The sequence below is a fragment of the Olea europaea genome, unplaced genomic scaffold, assembly GCF_002742605.1.
Source record: "Olea europaea var. sylvestris unplaced genomic scaffold, O_europaea_v1 scaffold1553, whole genome shotgun sequence".
NCBI lineage: Eukaryota > Viridiplantae > Streptophyta > Magnoliopsida > Lamiales > Oleaceae > Olea > Olea europaea.
Window position 1 is genome coordinate 119118 of NW_019233129.1, and position 17154 is coordinate 136271.

The window sequence follows — 17154 nt, forward strand, 5'->3', positions numbered from 1 at the left end:
TCTTTAATGAATGTCAAATAGGCGAATCAATTGTATTTAGCTTATTAGCACAAAATGTTCTTACGTTTGGCTTTTAGTGTGCAAAACATCCAAAGTTTCACATTTTTGCACTTTCATCCATGTTTCCACGTTTTATTGTGTAAAACGTCATTTCAATAGATTTTTATCATATTTCTCAATAAAAATATGTGAAATAACGAATATACTATCTTATTTAAATAAAACAAAAAGAAAAATATAGAACTAATTACAATCATACTTCCAAACCTTTTTAAAAAGTGCAAATGACTCTCAAATAAATTATTAAAAAATTCAAAATAAATAAACTCTCTCTCCCCCCCCCAAACCACCACCACCACCACCACCAAACGATTTCCAACAATATACTCCAGCTCAATACTCCAACAATCTAAATTGATACTACAGTATACTCTACAACAATAAATAATTTTCAAAAAATCAAAGTTCCAAAAAATCTCAGGCATTAGAGTTTCAAACCAAACCTATATACCAAACCCGAAGATGGGGTTTGAAGAAGTGGATCCTACCTCTGACCTTCGCTTGCATTGAAGGCTTCAGTGGAGAAAAATTGAGATGAACTTTGGACGGTTGACGTGAGACCTTGGTTTTGATGTGCCAATTGTATTAGACAGATAGATTTAATCGAAGCTCGACTCATTAGATTCATCTTTTCAAATTTTGGATTGTTAATTTAGAAGAGTTAGGGCTCAATTTTCGAGGTAGTAGATTTTGATTGAGAAACTATTTTGATCTAATCGGACCATGATTGAGATCTCCTTCGGGGGTAGATCTTACTAGTTGGTGGCTAATGGCATGAGTGTTGTCGCAAGTAGTGTTGCTGTCTTGGTTTTGATCTGTGGGTGAGGGGTTTTGGGTAGCGATGGGATCGTTTGTGGTGGTGTGTGGCTGGACAGATGGGCAGAATGTGATGGCAGGATGGAGGTGTATTCGTTGGTGAGGTCTAGGCGACAGTGGAGTTGAGTTTGAGGTGGTTGTTTCATTGAGTCACCAATGTTTCGATTTGTATTTTTTTGAGCCAATAGGGAAATTATTGAAGTATATTATTGGAAATTGTTTGGTGGTGGAGGCGGAGGAGGTGGAGGAAGAGAGGGAGAGAAAAAATGATTTTATTTTGATTATGAATTTTTAATAATTTATTTGAGAGTCATTTGCACTTCTTAAAATTTTTTGGGAGTATGATTGCAATTAGTTCTTTATTTTTTTTGTTTTATTTAAATAAGAGAATATTTTCGTCATTTGAAAATGATGTTTTTCACAATGAAACGTAAAAATAGGAATGAAAATGCAAAAATATGAAATGTGAAGATGTTTTGTACACTAAACATCAAACATGGGTACATTTTATGGTAATAAGCCATTGTATTTCATTCTTGGTTTAAAAATATTGGTGGAGGAATGAGATTTGCCAATCGGCCAATAGACAAATCCAAGAAATGCTCTCCCTCAATGCACTCTCTTGGACCTCGACTCCCTCTGCTAAAGCCCTTGGCATAAACCCAAGAAATAGCCATTTATCGCGTGTGCATCGCATCATAAGAGCTTTTTGTTCTTCTCCCAACTCAACTTCAGCCGGAAACCTAGATTCTGATGACTCTCAAGAGCTTTCCTGCCGAGTGAATAATTTTTCCGGCATTAAACTTGAGGAAACCGTGGGATTGGATTCCGGCAAGCTGAGACTGGATTCTTGGATATCTTCACGAATTAGTGGTGTTAGCAGAGCTAGAGTTCAGTCCAGCATTCGCTCGGGCCTCGTATCTGTGAATGGCCGTGTCATCAGTAAGGTGACTTATTTTTCCTCCGTTTTTACTGTTTTGAAGATAAAAATTTGATTCTATTGCTGGGTTTTTTTAAATTAAGGAAAAAATGTTTTTAGAGGGAAGGCTCTAGAATATTACTTGGAGCTGTTCTTCGAGCATTTTAATTTTTTTCTTTAGTCTCGATTGGTTCAAGTTAAATTTCTTTTTTAAAATTTTTGGTATGTTTTCAGGGAAGGGTAAGGTGTTATACTTGAGTATTATAAGATGTGCTTAAGTTGGGTTTCTCTCTTTTAAATTGTTTAAGGTTTTACATTTTGGTTGGGTTTCTGAAGAAAGGTAAAAAATACATGTACGGATGGTGCTTGTCGACCCTGTCTCCTACAGTTGAACGAGGGACCCGTGAATGCTGCAGGTTTAATTAGTGGTAATGAATTCTGTTCTGTAGGTTTCACACGTGGTGAGGGAGGGGGACATGGTGAATTGCACGATAGAGCAGTTGCAGCCTTTGAGGGCTGAAGCAGAAGATATTCCATTGGATATAGTATATGAAGACGACCATCTGCTTGTTGTCAACAAGCCTGCTCACATGGTTAGCCCCCTAAGGTCATTTCTCCTTTCAGTCTAGCCCTTTTAGCCTTCTACTGAATATTCTACATTTTGCTCAGTCAGTTCGATTATATTTAATTTTCTGGTAAAAATAGTTTTAATTTTGAGAAAAACTTTGCAGAATACATGATTGATTATGCATAATGATGGCAGTATTATAATAGTATTCACATGATTGAGATGCAAGATGATCAACTGATTTGCAATGTCCCTGGCATTTATGATTTAGCTGTATACGAGTTGCATGCCAGGAAGTCGCTTGAATATAATTTGTTTCAGGTTGATAGGAGTAGAAGCTAATAGTGTAACAGAATCCTTCAGATTATTCGTGTCCTCACTTGACAATACATAGGATTTTGCATTCAATATGTTTTTATATATCGAGTCAGGTGACAAATGATTAATCGTCATTTTTAAGTCATGTAAAGAGATTTAAATAAATTGATCATTGCAGTTCCTTGAAACTTTAAATGTCATAAGCAATTGTGCAAGCTAAATATTCCATGACAATTCAAATTAACTATGTTGCTATGAAGCTCATTAGCACGAGTTGCCGTTTGCTTGACATGTACACGGAAACAAATTAACAAAGCTTGTTAGGGTTACTTTTGTTGCGTTTTGACACTGGATTTCCAGATGCTTGTACAATTTCTAGTTGGATAGGATATATTTTCATAGACTGAAAAATTTCTCTGCTTCTTAGGCAAGGATACAGTCGAATGCAATAAATGTTTGTCAGTTATGTATAAAGTATGACTAACATTTGCAAAGGCTGTATTACTTCATGATATTTAAATTATTATTATTATTTTTTGTGTTGTTACAATGATTTCTTGACTTGTTTTCGAAGTATCTCAGCATGCTGAATTGTGTGTTTTCATTTACATGGTTTGGTATACATATTCGCAAGTTTTTATTTTTTTTTCTCGAACCCCCATCTATAAAAGAAATAGAATAAAGCTCATGGGAAGACGTGGTCGTAGGAATATACAATAATCTGTTCAGGCGGTTATTGCTTGTACTTAACCTTTGTTGTTGACAGTCTCAAAAGAAGTTTTATCTTGTGGTATAGGTTGTTCATCCTGCACCAGGCAATGCTACTGGTACACTTGTAAATGGCATTCTTCATCATTGTAGGCTTTCTACCGTATCATTTTCCAATCCAGAAGTACTCCATGATGCTGATGATGCTTCAGATGATGAGTTCTGTGCCTTGTCCTCAGACCAAGATTACAATGGAGGTATAAGTTCTGGCCTATATGAGGCATCTGTTCGTCCTGGAATCGTGCATAGATTAGATAAAGGCACCAGTGGGTTGCTTGTGGTTGCGAAGGTGATCCCCACTTTCAATTTGTGAAATTGGTAAATTTCGGTTCATTCTTATATGCTTTCTTTGTGGACAGGATGAAAATTCTCATGCCCATTTAGCTGAACAATTCAAGAAACACACAATAAAGAGAGTCTATGTAAGTGTTACTTGTGGAGTGCCTTCGCCAACATGCGGACGTATTGAAATCCCAATAGGTCGTGATTTGAATAATCGGCTTCGTATGATTGCTGCTCCTGGATTGAATACCCGTCAAAAGGCCCGTTATGCTGCTAGTAGGTGATATAAGATCCTCTATACTTTCCTTCTTTATTATTTCACAAAGATGTTTGAAATTTGCTGTTTCCATGCTTCTAATAATTCCAATTTTATTACGGACACTACTTTTTATTTATTGAAATCTTCTTATTGCCATGAAATAAAATTATGATAATGAGTTTGTAAATCTTAATTGTACAATGACTCTTTTCTTTTGTTGTTTCACGATCATACAACCGAAAGGACATTTCTGTGTCTAATAGAATATACATTTAATCAATAAGGCAGTTTCTTCCTTTAATCTGTGCAGACCAAATTCGAAGCCACTGGTTTTACCAACAATATCTCAAGCACTAGATCTCACCAAGTGCTTCGAAGATAACCCTTTCGGAGCTCCAAATTAGGACATGGATTTTTCAATAGTAGGATTTTTTTGCCCAAGAGAAGGGGGAAAGTATTTAATCCAAGAGCATGCTTGAAAGCCCCAAGGATTGTGCTTGGGTGGATTCTCGGACTTGATTTTGGGTTAATAGGGTAGATTGTATTTGTGCCATAAGCTATAGCTTTTGGGCAAACTGGTGGCAGTACACTACATCAGTTGGTACTAGAGTTGGAGGTCCATGTTTGATACTAGAAGGTTTTCGTGCATGATTCAACGATGTTTTAATGCCTAGTTTTCTGGTGTTTTTAGAAATCAACAAATACTAGAAGGTGATATAAGCGATATTTAATTGGAACCAACGAGGCTTTGATTGCATGCTCATTCGTTTATCGTTTTATGCTTTTGTCTACATCAATTGGTCTTAAAGTTGGATGCTTCAGTGTTCGAGTCGATGATGGAGTATTCTTGTGGTGTGGGTAGATATGCTAGAGCATACTCAAAACATGGGTGGCTGACAGAGTGAGTTTTGAGTGGATTCTTGATTCTGGTTGAAATGGGATGGATTACATTTGTGCCATGAATTATAGCTTTTGGGCAAAGTGGTGGCAATCATTAGTGTCTTTCAAAATTGATGAAGTTATGAGCATTGAGCAGCATCTTGCAACTTGTTGAATTTGATTAGGTCATTGCTTTTTGCTGTCACACTCAATGTACTTGCTTTTCTATTAGCTTCTTGACTTGAAGATCATTCTTTTGGTCTATATAATATTGTTCAACTGATTCTTTTTGTCTTGGAGTTGAATGACGTACTTTTCTGCAAACTCGTGCTATTTTTAGTCAACTTCCTGTTTTCCGCCCTCCTTTTTACCAAGCCTTCTTGCGAATCACATTATTTTGCTGGTTGTTGACATCTTACTGCATAACTATATCAGCACCTCAATTATTTACTAAGTCAGTTGCATGGTAATCAGGTACCAAGTAATTGAAATACTTGCTTGTGGTGGTTGTGCATTGGTGGAATGGAGGCTAGAAACTGGACGCACTCATCAGGTATGGTATTTGGTGGTCATTGTTTGTTAGTAAACCATTCTATTTAATGAATAGAGGTCTCAAAGCTTAGAATTTATGCTGAAAAGCCTCTATAAACCATTTTAACTTGCGTTCTTTAACTATTTAAGCATTTTAAGTGTCCTGCTGAATGTATTTGGTGGTCATTGTTTATTAGTAAACCATTCTATTTAATGAATAGAGGTCTCAAAGCTTAGAATTTATGCTGAAAAGCCTCTATAAACCATTTTAACTTGCGTTCTTTAACTATTTAAGCATTGTAAGTGTCCTGCTGAATGTGTACCATAGACCTTAGTCTGTTGGGTTGCATCTTGAATTCAGTGTCTAGATTCATCCAACTTCTAAGAAGGTTTTCTTCAATATTTTTTTTATGTTGATGTGCACGCAGATGACTTTAGTTACAGTAAGGGAGCCATGCTTGTTAACTTAATTTTTCCAGTGTAGACACGAGAATATTGCTGAACTGGTGAACTTGTGGATAATCTCTTTAATTTAAAGGGAGAACACTTTTGGATTTAACACACAACGTGTTGCAGTTTTCTGCATTATGTTGCCACTACATACATGGTATCTGACGACCTCAATTGCTGTTTTGAATTAGATTCGTGCCCATGCAAAGTATCTTGGTGTGCCACTCTTGGGAGACGAGGTTTATGGAGGAACTAAGAGCATGGCCCTTTCATTGCTTCAGTCAAGGAATCCATCTAGTTTTCGCGGGCTATTTGTGGAACTCGTTGCTAGAATTGAAAGACCTTGCCTCCATGCTTTAAGTCTTGGGTAGGGCTACTCCTGCTACTTTCTGTTTACGCTTGATAGACATTCCACGATACGATATAATTTCAGTGTTTTTTGTTTTCAGGTTTCAACATCCAAACACAGGTGAAAACGTACATTTCTCACAGATACCACCTGCTGATTTTACTGAGATTTTGGGCCAGCTTCGTGATATTCGTGCAGAGAAGGTAACTTGTTCAGTTTCACATCAGTTTTGATTATATTAAGCATATGGATTAGTAAATTCTCCTTAAATCAATAAGTTTTACAAGGATACGAGGCCAGTGAAGGTACGGTCTTACCATCTCTGGTGCTTTGACAAAATGCCAGTGCACATGCCACGTTAGTTTCAAACTTTCATCGTGCATCCAAAGTTGAGAACTACGTTTCAGTTGTAACAATCTTTTCTTAATTAACCTCCTAGTACTCTTCATGCTGATGCGGAATCGAAGATGTAATTTAAGAAAGATTTGTTTATTTAGTTTTAATTAACATGGATTTTGATATTTCGCTATGTTTATGATGTATTAAAGTTCCCTTAAGTTGTTTACACTTTAAAAGGGAAACTAAGGGCTTCAATATTTGCACAGATTATTAGTTATTGGCCAGGCAATTTGGTTTTTATCAAGATATTCCTCGTAATCTAAAGAAAGAATCATTGACTATTGAGTTATACAAATTTTCCTTCTCTCCTTTCTCTTCTCCTATCCTTCTCTATTCCATTCCTTTCTCTTCTTCTATGTCTCTCGCCCGATGTGGACATACTTTTCTTGTCATATGATTTGATCATCTTTATGACAGTTTGTCTACATGTACAGGTCACTTGGCCAACTAGTGTTTTAGAAAATATGGTCTGACTGAGCTCTTGGCAGTGTTATAGAACAATTATTTTTACGGTGCTGGAAAGTTCACCTGAAACACGGTTCTTCATATAGAGAGGAGGTGAAGCACCGAAACACACTGTTTTTTCCTGAGCCAATGACACTGCAATCATGTTTGTGGGGGCGGGATATGCTTTACGTAATGTATGCTTCCGTGTCAGTAAAACAAATAAGTTGCAATCACCATACCTATTTTCATGGTTTTCAGTTTGTGCCATGGCAAGGATTACTGATACGTGGAAGGTCAAATGTACTTTTGAGGAGAAAATGTCATCTGTTTTATGCTGTTTCTGGAACTGAAATTGGTTTCAAGTGAGAACCAAAATTTGATTCTCTATTTGTTGTATCATTTTTTCTGCCCTTGTATTTATATAATTCTTTTTGTTACTATAATAAATAAGCTCACACAGTTCCTTTTTTTTTCCAATTGGTAGATCGACCGTATACTGATATTGATCTTGTGTCCTTCAAATTAGAAAATTGTTAGAAGTGATGTTTGGTCTCACAGGCTCAACACTGTCAAGTATAAACGATGACAATAGTGGTAAAGGGTGTGCCTCAAAATTAGGTTTTGGATTCTTCAAGATTACGTATGAGATTTGAAAAATCAATTGAATCCAAAATTAATGAAATAAAATTTGGGTTTCGATTTTTTTTTTCCTTTTACGTGATTTTTCTTAATTGTAACCTAAATTTTTACCTTTTAGGACTCTATTAAGATTATGGATGTGGCCTATAAATTAAAGGTTCTTTTGTCAATTTTATAGAAATTTTTTTTGCTATTCAGTTGTAATCTCTTCATATTGTCGGGTTTAATAAAATTCATCACTTTTTTGTTTAGTTTCTCTTTTTAACTTTACTTTAATTTTGTTTTTGTGATGTGATCTTAAATATTTCATTATTACCATTAAATTTCAATCTTGTATCGCCTTTGGGATCAACAAGTGTTATCAGAGTACGGGTTGCAGGTTCTTCGTAAATTGGTCGAGATTTTTCAAGGATGAATTCGTTGAAGTATGAAATTTTGTTGTTGGATTGTAATACAAGATTTTCGCTGTAGCAAGTGAAGATGAGAGTTGTGTTGACGTAGATGGATCTTAACGATGCTTTGTTGAGTTTTGAGAGGATGCTAGCAAATTTGTCTATGGAGGAGAAGTAACGGAGGCATCGAAAGGCTCTAGCTCAGATTCATCTTCATTTATCCAATAATATTCTACAGGATATCATGAAGAAGAAGACGACGACTGCTTTGTGGCTTAAGCTAGAGCAATTGTGTATGACAAAGAGTCTAACGAGAAAATCAACTCTAAAGCAGAAATTATATCCCCATCGCATGACAGAAGGAGGGTCACTGCAGGACCATCTTGCTATGTTCAAAGAGATTGTTGCAGATTTGGAGACGTTAGAGGTAAAATATGATGAAGAGGATTTAGCATTGATCCTATTGTGTTCGCTACCCAGTTCTTTTTCGTCGGTTCGTGATACTATATTGTATAGTCGTGCTACGTTAACCATTGAAGATGTATATGACGCCCTGTTCTCAAAGGAGAAGATGAAGCTATTGGTTGGAGATCCTACATCTTAGGGTGGGGATGCTCTGGTTATTCATGGTAATCGACGGAGGGGTAGATCGAAGGTGAGATACAGCAATGTGTGTTGTTATTACTACAAGAGGAAATGACACATTAAGAAAGATTGCGACGAGTTGTAAGGTAAAGGTGATTTACATGCAAATCATGCAGGGCAATCAGATAACTAGACTAACATTGTTGAGAATTTTTCGGATGATAGAGGTGTAATGTTGGCTGTATTTGATGGGGACTCCAAACCTGGGGAGTGGATTCTGCATGTTCGTATTATATGGTCCTAATAGGGCTTTAGTTCAGACATATAAGACGGTGAAGCAATGTGAAATTATCATGTGAAACAACCAATCTTGTCGGGTTGCAGGAATTGGTCGGGTCAGATTAAGGCTACAAGATGGGACAGTAAGGGCACTTGATTAGGTTCGCTATATTCCAAACTTGACAAAGAATCCCATATCGCTGAGTACCTTGGATGCAAAAGGGTATAAATTCTTTGGTGGAGGTGGAGTCTTGAAGGTCCAAAAAGGTGTCCAGGTTGTACTGGAGGGACGGAAAAAGTCTCAGTCATACATCTTGTAGGGGAACGCAAAACCAGTTAGGAGACACCTGGACAAGTTCAGTACCGTGGTGGATATTCAGTTTGGTACAATACCTCTTGTGATGGGCTCTGGGTCGGTTCAGAACATTGCTCAAGGAAACATTAGTGATTTCGCTTTGCCATCAATTTCAACGGTTGCACTGTGTTCAAATGTCAGGGGTGGACTCATAGAGCGTAGGTAAAGTGGTGTTATTGATGTCTTGATGCTTTTGGGATCATTGAAGGTGACAGTTCTGACAAAGGATCTTCTGATCAAGCACTAGGTATGGTTTCTGCTACAGGGTGTACTTCGACCCTGTTTGGTCAATAGTAATTCTTCGGTGAAATTTTGGGAACCCGGAATTTCGATTATGGTGTCTCTTGTGGACGTCGTGCAGAGGATGACGATTTGGTGATTGAGAGTTTTAGGGTATGTTTGAGCCCCATTATTTGGCATTATAATGAGATGAATAGTATTTTTTTTTTTTGAAAAATGAGTGGTTGAAATTTTTTTTATTTACGTGTAATATTATTTTATTGATTATTGTATGGTTAAAAGTAGGAGAGAGAAAAATTTAATTTAATGTAATGAGAAATAATGGGGCTCAAACGGGGGCTTAGTTACTGCATTGAGGAGATTGGCCAATTCATTTCAATGTAGATGGATTTGAAATTTTGGAATTTCATTCGTTGAACTGAAATTTTGAGTCAAGGTGGAGATTGTTAAGGGTGTCTCAAAATTAGGTTTTGGATTCTTCAAAATTATGTATGAGATTTGGAAAATCAATTGAATCCAAAATTAAGGAAATAAAATTTGGGTTTTGAATATTTTTTTTTTACATGATTTTTCTTAATTGTAACATACTTTGTTACCTTTTGGGACTCTATTAGGGTTATAGATGTGACCTATAAATTAAAGGCTCATGTATCAGTTTTATAGAAATTTTTTTGCCGTTCAATTGTAATCTCTCCATATTGTCGGGTTTAATAAAATTCGACGTTCTTCTGCTTAGTTTTTCTTTTTCTATTTTACTTTAATCTTGTTTTCGTGGTGCGATCTTTAATATTTCATTATTGTCATTAAATCTTAATCTTGCATCACCTTTGAGATCAACAAATACTTCATAATAATCTCTTATCCAGGTTCAAATCATAAAGTAAATATTGAGGTTCAATTTAATTTTCCTGTTTGATTTGCTTGGAGATTAACCATTGCATGGCATAATTGCTATCCCGGGTTTCAACTTCTACCCAGAAAATTAAAAAAAAAAAAAAAAAACCATGAAAATCCCCGTAGAAACGAAGTAAACCGAATCAAGTTTCAGAAGAGATGAAACAAGAGAGAGAGAGAGAGAGAGAATTATAAATATAAGAATATCCCATCAAGCCAAATCTAATCCAGCATACATTTTAGCCATTACGTTTCTACGTTCGGACCCTATGAATGACAGAATCAAGTAAAATTAGCTAAAAGATCAAGAAAAAGAAAACGCAGAACTAATGCAGTGTTTGATAGCCATTGGAATTTCATGGAAAATGAAAATTTTCAATTCCATCTTCCACTTCTCCATTGTTTGATAACATTTATTTTCCCTAGAATTCATTTTCTCACTTTGTTGCCACCTCAGCCAAATTCCAATTTTTTGATGAATTTGAATTCTCACCAAAATGGTGAGAATCATTTTAATACAATTTCCATGTAAAACAATGGAAATTATTGTAAAAAAATATTGCAAAATGGAAACAAATTCTAAAAATTATTGTAAAAAAATATTTCCCTTGAATTGACGATTTCCATGTAAAACAAAACCAAACGAACACAAGAAAATATGACTTTCTTGGCTTTTTTTTTTTTTTTGGACAATGGAAATAAATTTTATCCCCATACCAGTAAATTTTATCCATTTAGTTAACAATTTTCATGTAAAACAAAGCCAAACGAACACCAAAAAAAACTTATTTCAAAATTTTCCACGTGAAAAATTATACCAATCAAATACAATAAATTGACAATTCTGAGAAAAATAATTTCTAGACAATTCAATTATCTAAAATTCGCTTTCTTTCTACCCAAATTCCATCTTTGCAATCAAACGGACCCTAAAACTATGCTTAATTTTCTTCGCTATAAACTCTCCTCTATTCTATCAATTAGGTTAATGACTGATGAAGATTTAGATATATTTGTCCACAGAAAACTTTTGTTATTACTGCTGAATAAGCAACCCTTTTTACTGTAACGCTAGTCAGAAAGATGCAGAAGCCTATCAATTTAAATCAGCATATCATCTGTGGATCGTATCTGTATTGCTTGAGAAATCATCCTCCTATTATTTGATTCCTGCAAGAATTTTTTTTGGGAGCCAATTATTAATTAACAACTGTAAGAAGCTCAACGCAACATCTCCACGATGTGTTGGAGTTATCGTAACAGTTACTAGGTAAATGCAATGAGATTGCGCATCCAACTTTTAAAATGTTTTAAAATCACAAGAATAATGCATGATTCCAATGCACCAGATGGGTACTTCAGGTGACATACACGAGGAAAAGAGAGTTGTCTGAGCAATCGAGGCAGGTTCAGCGAACTTATTTTAAACAAAGGCAAAGAAACATTAACAGTTCAGCAAAGAACAAAATAAGGGTCATTTACTGAGTTTTGGGCTTTTTGATCTGGACCACAGGTTTTATTTTGATTTGACACGCTTCTTGATATTTTGGCATTCGAAACTTCTTCAAGGAAGCTACAAGGTATTCCCCAGGCAGCTAAACCTACCTGTCATGATTTTATGGTAAAAAGAAGATAGTTCTGATTATGAAATCCAAGTTGAAAATTATTTGACAGCAATCATTTTACTACCATTGGTGACGAAATTAACTGAAAATTGCTGCAATTTCAAAAGTTGGTTTTGGAAACTTTTCATTAAAATGTAATATTTGATTCATTTTGAAGAACCCCAGGAGACCTTTGTTCCAAGGCATGTTTATTAACTATGCTACCGAGATAAAGAACAATGAGAATATTATATTTACCTAGACTATGAACTTCCTCAGAGGCCTTAAAATTTCTACCTTACATGTATAATAGTCTGTTGTATAGAAACAGCTACATTGGATTCAAATTTCGAGAAAAGAAGTCTTGGGACCAAGACCATAACACGAGGGGAAGAGTAAACATTAGCAATCACCCTCCTATGTAAATATTATGTCATTTGTCTCCTTTTCTCCGTGGGGTGCAGGAGCTAAAGAGAATGCAAAAAAAAAGGAAAGAAGAAAAGACGAACACCAGATGATTAAGCAGGGCTACCTTAAAAATTGTTTAGACACTGTATTCACCCACACGCATCCACTTTGTAGATGACCACTTGTTCCCTCTGATGACAGGGCAACCACCTGGCATCAAAGTGTAAGATGTGACGATTAGGTACTCAAAAGTAAGATACTGTCAAATGACTACAAAGTAGCTACTAGCTCAAACAAACTCAATTTTTTGGTGATAAGACACATTTTTGTTCCAAAATGATATTAAATAGGGACCATATTCTCTTAATTTAAGAAGTGTATTAATATATGACTTCCTACATAACATAACCTTCAACAGGTTACCTACCTTAGCATTTTTTTTAATTGCCCTTATTCATTTACTTTTCCTTTTTTTTTTTTTTTTTTTTGAGTGTGTGCAGGGTGGGGTGGAGGCAATACAAAATAATGAATAGGGGAAAAAAAAACTTACCATGCAAACTTGAAGGATCTAGAGTAGCATCAGGCCGCATGCTCCAGAAAAGCAATGCATCGCCCATTTTTGGTTTCACTGCAAGTCCTCTCTTAGCACATTCTGACATTTCATTCCACCCTGTGACAGAGCTAAAATTTCCCTTAGCAGCAGGAAAGACTGTTTCACCCCCTTCTTCAACATCTGACCTGCACTAGTTGCAAAGGAAAGTAAAGCATAAACAAAACCTTACTGACCTTATTTGTACATGGTTAACAAAGTTTTACCACTTTTAATGTCAACAAAGTCATGAATAGAGTTGAACACTTACAAATACATGAGAATAGTAGCTATGCGTTGACCACCATTTCTAGTGTTGAATTCATCAAGAAAGTAGTCATAGTGAGGCTCATATTTTTGACCAGCTTCATAGTGCAGAACTTGTAGGCCTTCTCCGTGCTCTGTAATTTAAGCCCAAGCTTAGACTGGCAATTCTTAGGATAACAAGAAATAATATAAGCAAGGACAATAAAAGAAAACATTCAGATATCACGTGATCTCTATGCACACTTTCATCAAGGTTGAAGCTGAGGACGAAAAGAATTTTACAATACAAAGCAGTATAACTCCATATCGATGTACTTAAGTCATACCTGCAGGTATGAATGTGTAATCTGCTATTCTTTTTTCAATATCAGTGATGATTTTATCCTGTCCCCTCCTTAAAAACATTCCAGAACTTGTACGAACCCTGCAACATGTTGACACCAATGTCAATAACCAAGCCAAGAATGATACAGGAAGGACAGCAGTTAAAAGAATAAACTTGAATTTCTTAGGAAAAAATCTACTGACATGCAAAAACAAGCAATGAACAGAGTCTGAAGAACAAACCTGCTATCTTTACTCTTGCCTGTCTTGCTGTCAACAACTACCGATTTTGCCATGTGAGGTTTGGCAAGATCTATCAGATGCACGCATTCTTCCTTGGACTGTTAAAAACATGGATTCAATAGTCAGCTACAAGTCAACTTGAAGCTATAACTTATGCAGAGATTGATCTCTTACAAAACTGAAACCAATTACATGTCGCAAATTGTGGTATTACCATTGGACCTTGTATAGTCCATTCTGAAAAGGAGTCCTATATAACTAAAATTACTATGCTATGCTTGACACCATCAAATTACAGATTCAAAACCGGATTTACCAAAGCACTCTGTTCAAAGTAAACTGATATTTTGCTCATTTGCAAAATACAATGCAATACATTTTGAAAGCTATGTTCTTAACTCCACGCCTGCATTTTGCTGTCCTAAAAAGCCATAACAAATAATTCAGCAATCACACAATAATCAGCAGAAAAGCAAATGCATTTTGAATCTGCCATAAATAATTTTCACTACCATATTCCACCAGATATTTAAAAAGCACCCAACCAATAATCAAAGAAATAATATTTCAAAGCAACTTAACCAAAAACTGACCAAGAAATTGTGGTAAATGAAAGCCCTAGGCTCCCACGACAGCATCTCAGTCCACTGCTCTCCTCTTTTTCCCAATCTCTCTCCTCCTCTTCTGCCATATAAAAAAACAAACAAAAAAATCTTTTAATAAAAACTATATAGTGAAATAAAATAATTTAAATTTACAAATCTCTTCTCAAACTTAAAAAGAATGGAACCAAACGGGACGGCACCAGAACCAATGGAGGTGGTCCGGTGCGGTAATTACGATAAAATTACATGTCTAAGTTCAAGCGCTTGAATTTGATGCGACCACCGATACTCGACGACTCATCATCGTAGCCAGCAGGTAGAGAGAGGATTCCGAGAGCCAATAGCATTAGTAAAATAATTGTAACCATTAATAACATAAATAGCACCAACGTCACCGTAGAGGATCTCTTCCCTTGATGCCGATTACTCCTCCCCTTCGCCATTAAATCAAGAAAAAATTCAAAGACAAAACCCTCGAAAAATTCGATTTTAGCTAAAGAAAAATTTGATTCGAATTGCTTCAAGTAGATTTTGTATGTTGCCGATACAACTTAGAAGGAAGATGAGCTGAAATCAAAAGACGGAAGCGTCCTCAATGTGTCAACGTATTCGAGGTGGAAGCTGAGATAATTTTGTCATTTGAATTAACGTCATTTTTATGTTTTATACCTGCTGGGATAATTTTGTCAATCTAATTAATGTTATTTTTATTTTTATATTTTTGGATATAATTTATTACATTTTCTAATTAATCTTGTTTGATTTAAATATAAATTAAATTTTTAGTAAATTTTGGTAAAAGTTGATTAAAAGTATATGATTGAAAAGTTATAAATTCCATAAAATGTGAAATTAATGATTTTAATTTTAATTTTAATTAGCTTTTGTTGTTGAACCAAACATGATATTATTCTTTCATTTTATACTTTTTGGGTATAATTATTAAAAGTTTTTGGGCAGAGGAAAATCATTTCTGAGGAGATTAATTTCTTCGGATTGGATTTTTTTTTATTTTTTTTATCTTTTTTATTTTTTTGGGTAAGCTGGAACTATCCACCAGTTTTTATTCCATTTTTAAAGAATAATGTAATTCTCAGTAGAGTGACTACGAATAATATTACTCTTTTTTAAAGTGTTTTTTTTTTCTATTTCCCCATTAAAATGCGATAATTCATACAATTAATTGAAAGGTAACCGTTTAATTGAAATACTTTCTTTAATAAGAGTAAACCATGTTTAGCATATGTATTCTTCAAAACTTATTTTCTCCCAAACTCAATTTTTAATTACACGTTTTCAATAAAATAATTTTGTACCTTTTTTTTCAATTTTTTTAAACATATATTTTTCAAAAATATCACTTTTCACAATTTATTCTAAACAAATTTTACATCAAAAGGCCCTAAATTGGTTAGAATTACTAGTCCCTTATTACACGTTTCCTGTAGTTTTTGCTTTTTTTGACGCTGAAACAATTTTTCTTAGGTTATTTTTGGCTCTGTTTATAAACGCTCAAATCACTATACTTACAAATTTCGGTCTTATTCATCACCCGTTATCATATATTTATAATTTAAACTGTTGCACCAAGTTTAGTAAATTAAGCCCCTATTTGGTAGCAATTTTTTATCAAAAAAATTAATTTTTTTATTGTTATTTCATTATTTCAACCATTATTTTCAACTTCTTCACTCACATGTGAGAAAGGATCAAAAAATCAATTTTTATAATCACTACCGAACAGATCCAAAATTTATTAATCAAATACCACTACTGTTACTGTTAATATTTATAAAATAAGTAAGTGGCACAAAATATCTATACCTTTCAAGTTTATTGTGAAAAACGTACACGTCTTTCATTTTTTTGACATTTTTGCCCATACATTTCACCTTTCTTTGCGCTGGACATTCTTTTCACCAATTTTTAACATAAAATAATCAATATACCCTCCTATTTAAATTTTTTAAAAAAAAGGAAAAAAATTGCAACTATAGACCCAAACTTTTTAAAAAGTGCAAAATTAATCCAAATAAATTATTAAAATATATATTTAAAAAAAAAAACTCCTTCTCAATCCTCTTCACCGCCCCTTCCTTACGCCTCCTCCACCACCACCATTAACGTTGCCAAAACCACCATCGCTCACACAACATGTTGCGATTAACTCCAAACACTTATGATAGAAATTTGATACAATTACTACTCAAATGAAAGGGGATCTAAACTCGTATGCTTCGAATTATCTCAAAATCAATTGCATGTTTCGTGCAAACTTCTTGAAGACCCATAGTTGTAATAGCTTCACCATGATGAAAGGGTGTTGAATATGGTGGTCCGCGATCGTGCTGTCCACCACATTTGTCAAGATTTCGCTTGAAATCAGTGTGATGACTACGTTCGAAATGTTTGGCTTCAGATGTTGATTGGGTGATCGAGTAGGTGTTTGGGGACCATGGTTTGATATGTCATGATGAGGGTAATCTACCATGGGCTTGGGTTGGGAGTCGTCCGAAAGGGAGCTGCCAGCAATTTTGGTTGTGCGACTGGCAAATTTCGGAAAGAAGTTCCAACCAATTCACCTGGAGTCCGGGCCAACTGTTGGGTGCGTTGTATAGACGACTTCAAATTGGTACTATGGTCCGATGGCAATGGTGGCCAGAATGCGGTGAAAATCATAGCTAA

At 35.1% G+C, this 17154-nt stretch overlaps 2 protein-coding genes across 10 annotated transcripts; one reads left to right on the plus strand and one right to left on the minus strand.

Moving 5' to 3' along the window:
• The first annotated feature begins 1418 nt into the window (after nucleotides 1-1418).
• Nucleotides 1419-7518, plus strand: LOC111376711 (RNA pseudouridine synthase 2, chloroplastic). 5 transcript variants are annotated; one of them, XM_022999686.1, is made up of 8 exons: nucleotides 1420-1823; nucleotides 2245-2388; nucleotides 3478-3738; nucleotides 3809-4011; nucleotides 5344-5422; nucleotides 6042-6217; nucleotides 6300-6402; nucleotides 7033-7518. In XM_022999686.1, the coding sequence occupies exons 1-8, from the start codon at nucleotides 1476-1478 to the stop codon at nucleotides 7069-7071; spliced, it is 1353 nt and encodes a 450-aa protein (XP_022855454.1). In that variant the 5' UTR covers nucleotides 1420-1475; the 3' UTR covers nucleotides 7072-7518. The 5 variants fall into 5 exon arrangements, 4 of the variants coding, with proteins under 4 accessions (XP_022855456.1, XP_022855454.1, XP_022855453.1 ...); XM_022999685.1 differs by lacking the exon at nucleotides 7033-7518 and adding an exon at nucleotides 6487-7026; XM_022999687.1 differs by lacking the exon at nucleotides 7033-7518 and adding an exon at nucleotides 6487-7026 and having other exon boundaries at nucleotides 1687-1818.
• Nucleotides 7519-11761: 4243 nt separating this feature from the next.
• On the minus strand, nucleotides 11762-15089 carry LOC111376712 (probable prolyl 4-hydroxylase 3). 5 transcript variants are annotated; one of them, XR_002699527.1, is made up of 8 exons: nucleotides 14716-15089; nucleotides 14458-14548; nucleotides 13865-13962; nucleotides 13624-13721; nucleotides 13302-13431; nucleotides 12992-13184; nucleotides 12566-12651; nucleotides 11762-12034 (listed from the first exon to the last, which is right to left on the minus strand). XR_002699527.1 is itself a non-coding variant. In XM_022999690.1 (8 exons), the coding sequence occupies exons 1-7, from the start codon at nucleotides 14910-14912 to the stop codon at nucleotides 12578-12580; spliced, it is 876 nt and encodes a 291-aa protein (XP_022855458.1). In that variant the 5' UTR covers nucleotides 14913-15089; the 3' UTR covers nucleotides 11762-12034; nucleotides 12566-12577. The 5 variants fall into 5 exon arrangements, 3 of the variants coding, with proteins under 3 accessions (XP_022855458.1, XP_022855457.1, XP_022855459.1); XM_022999690.1 differs by having other exon boundaries at nucleotides 12992-13179; XR_002699526.1 differs by lacking the exon at nucleotides 11762-12034 and having other exon boundaries at nucleotides 12162-12651.
• Between the last annotated feature and the right edge of the window lie 2065 nt (nucleotides 15090-17154).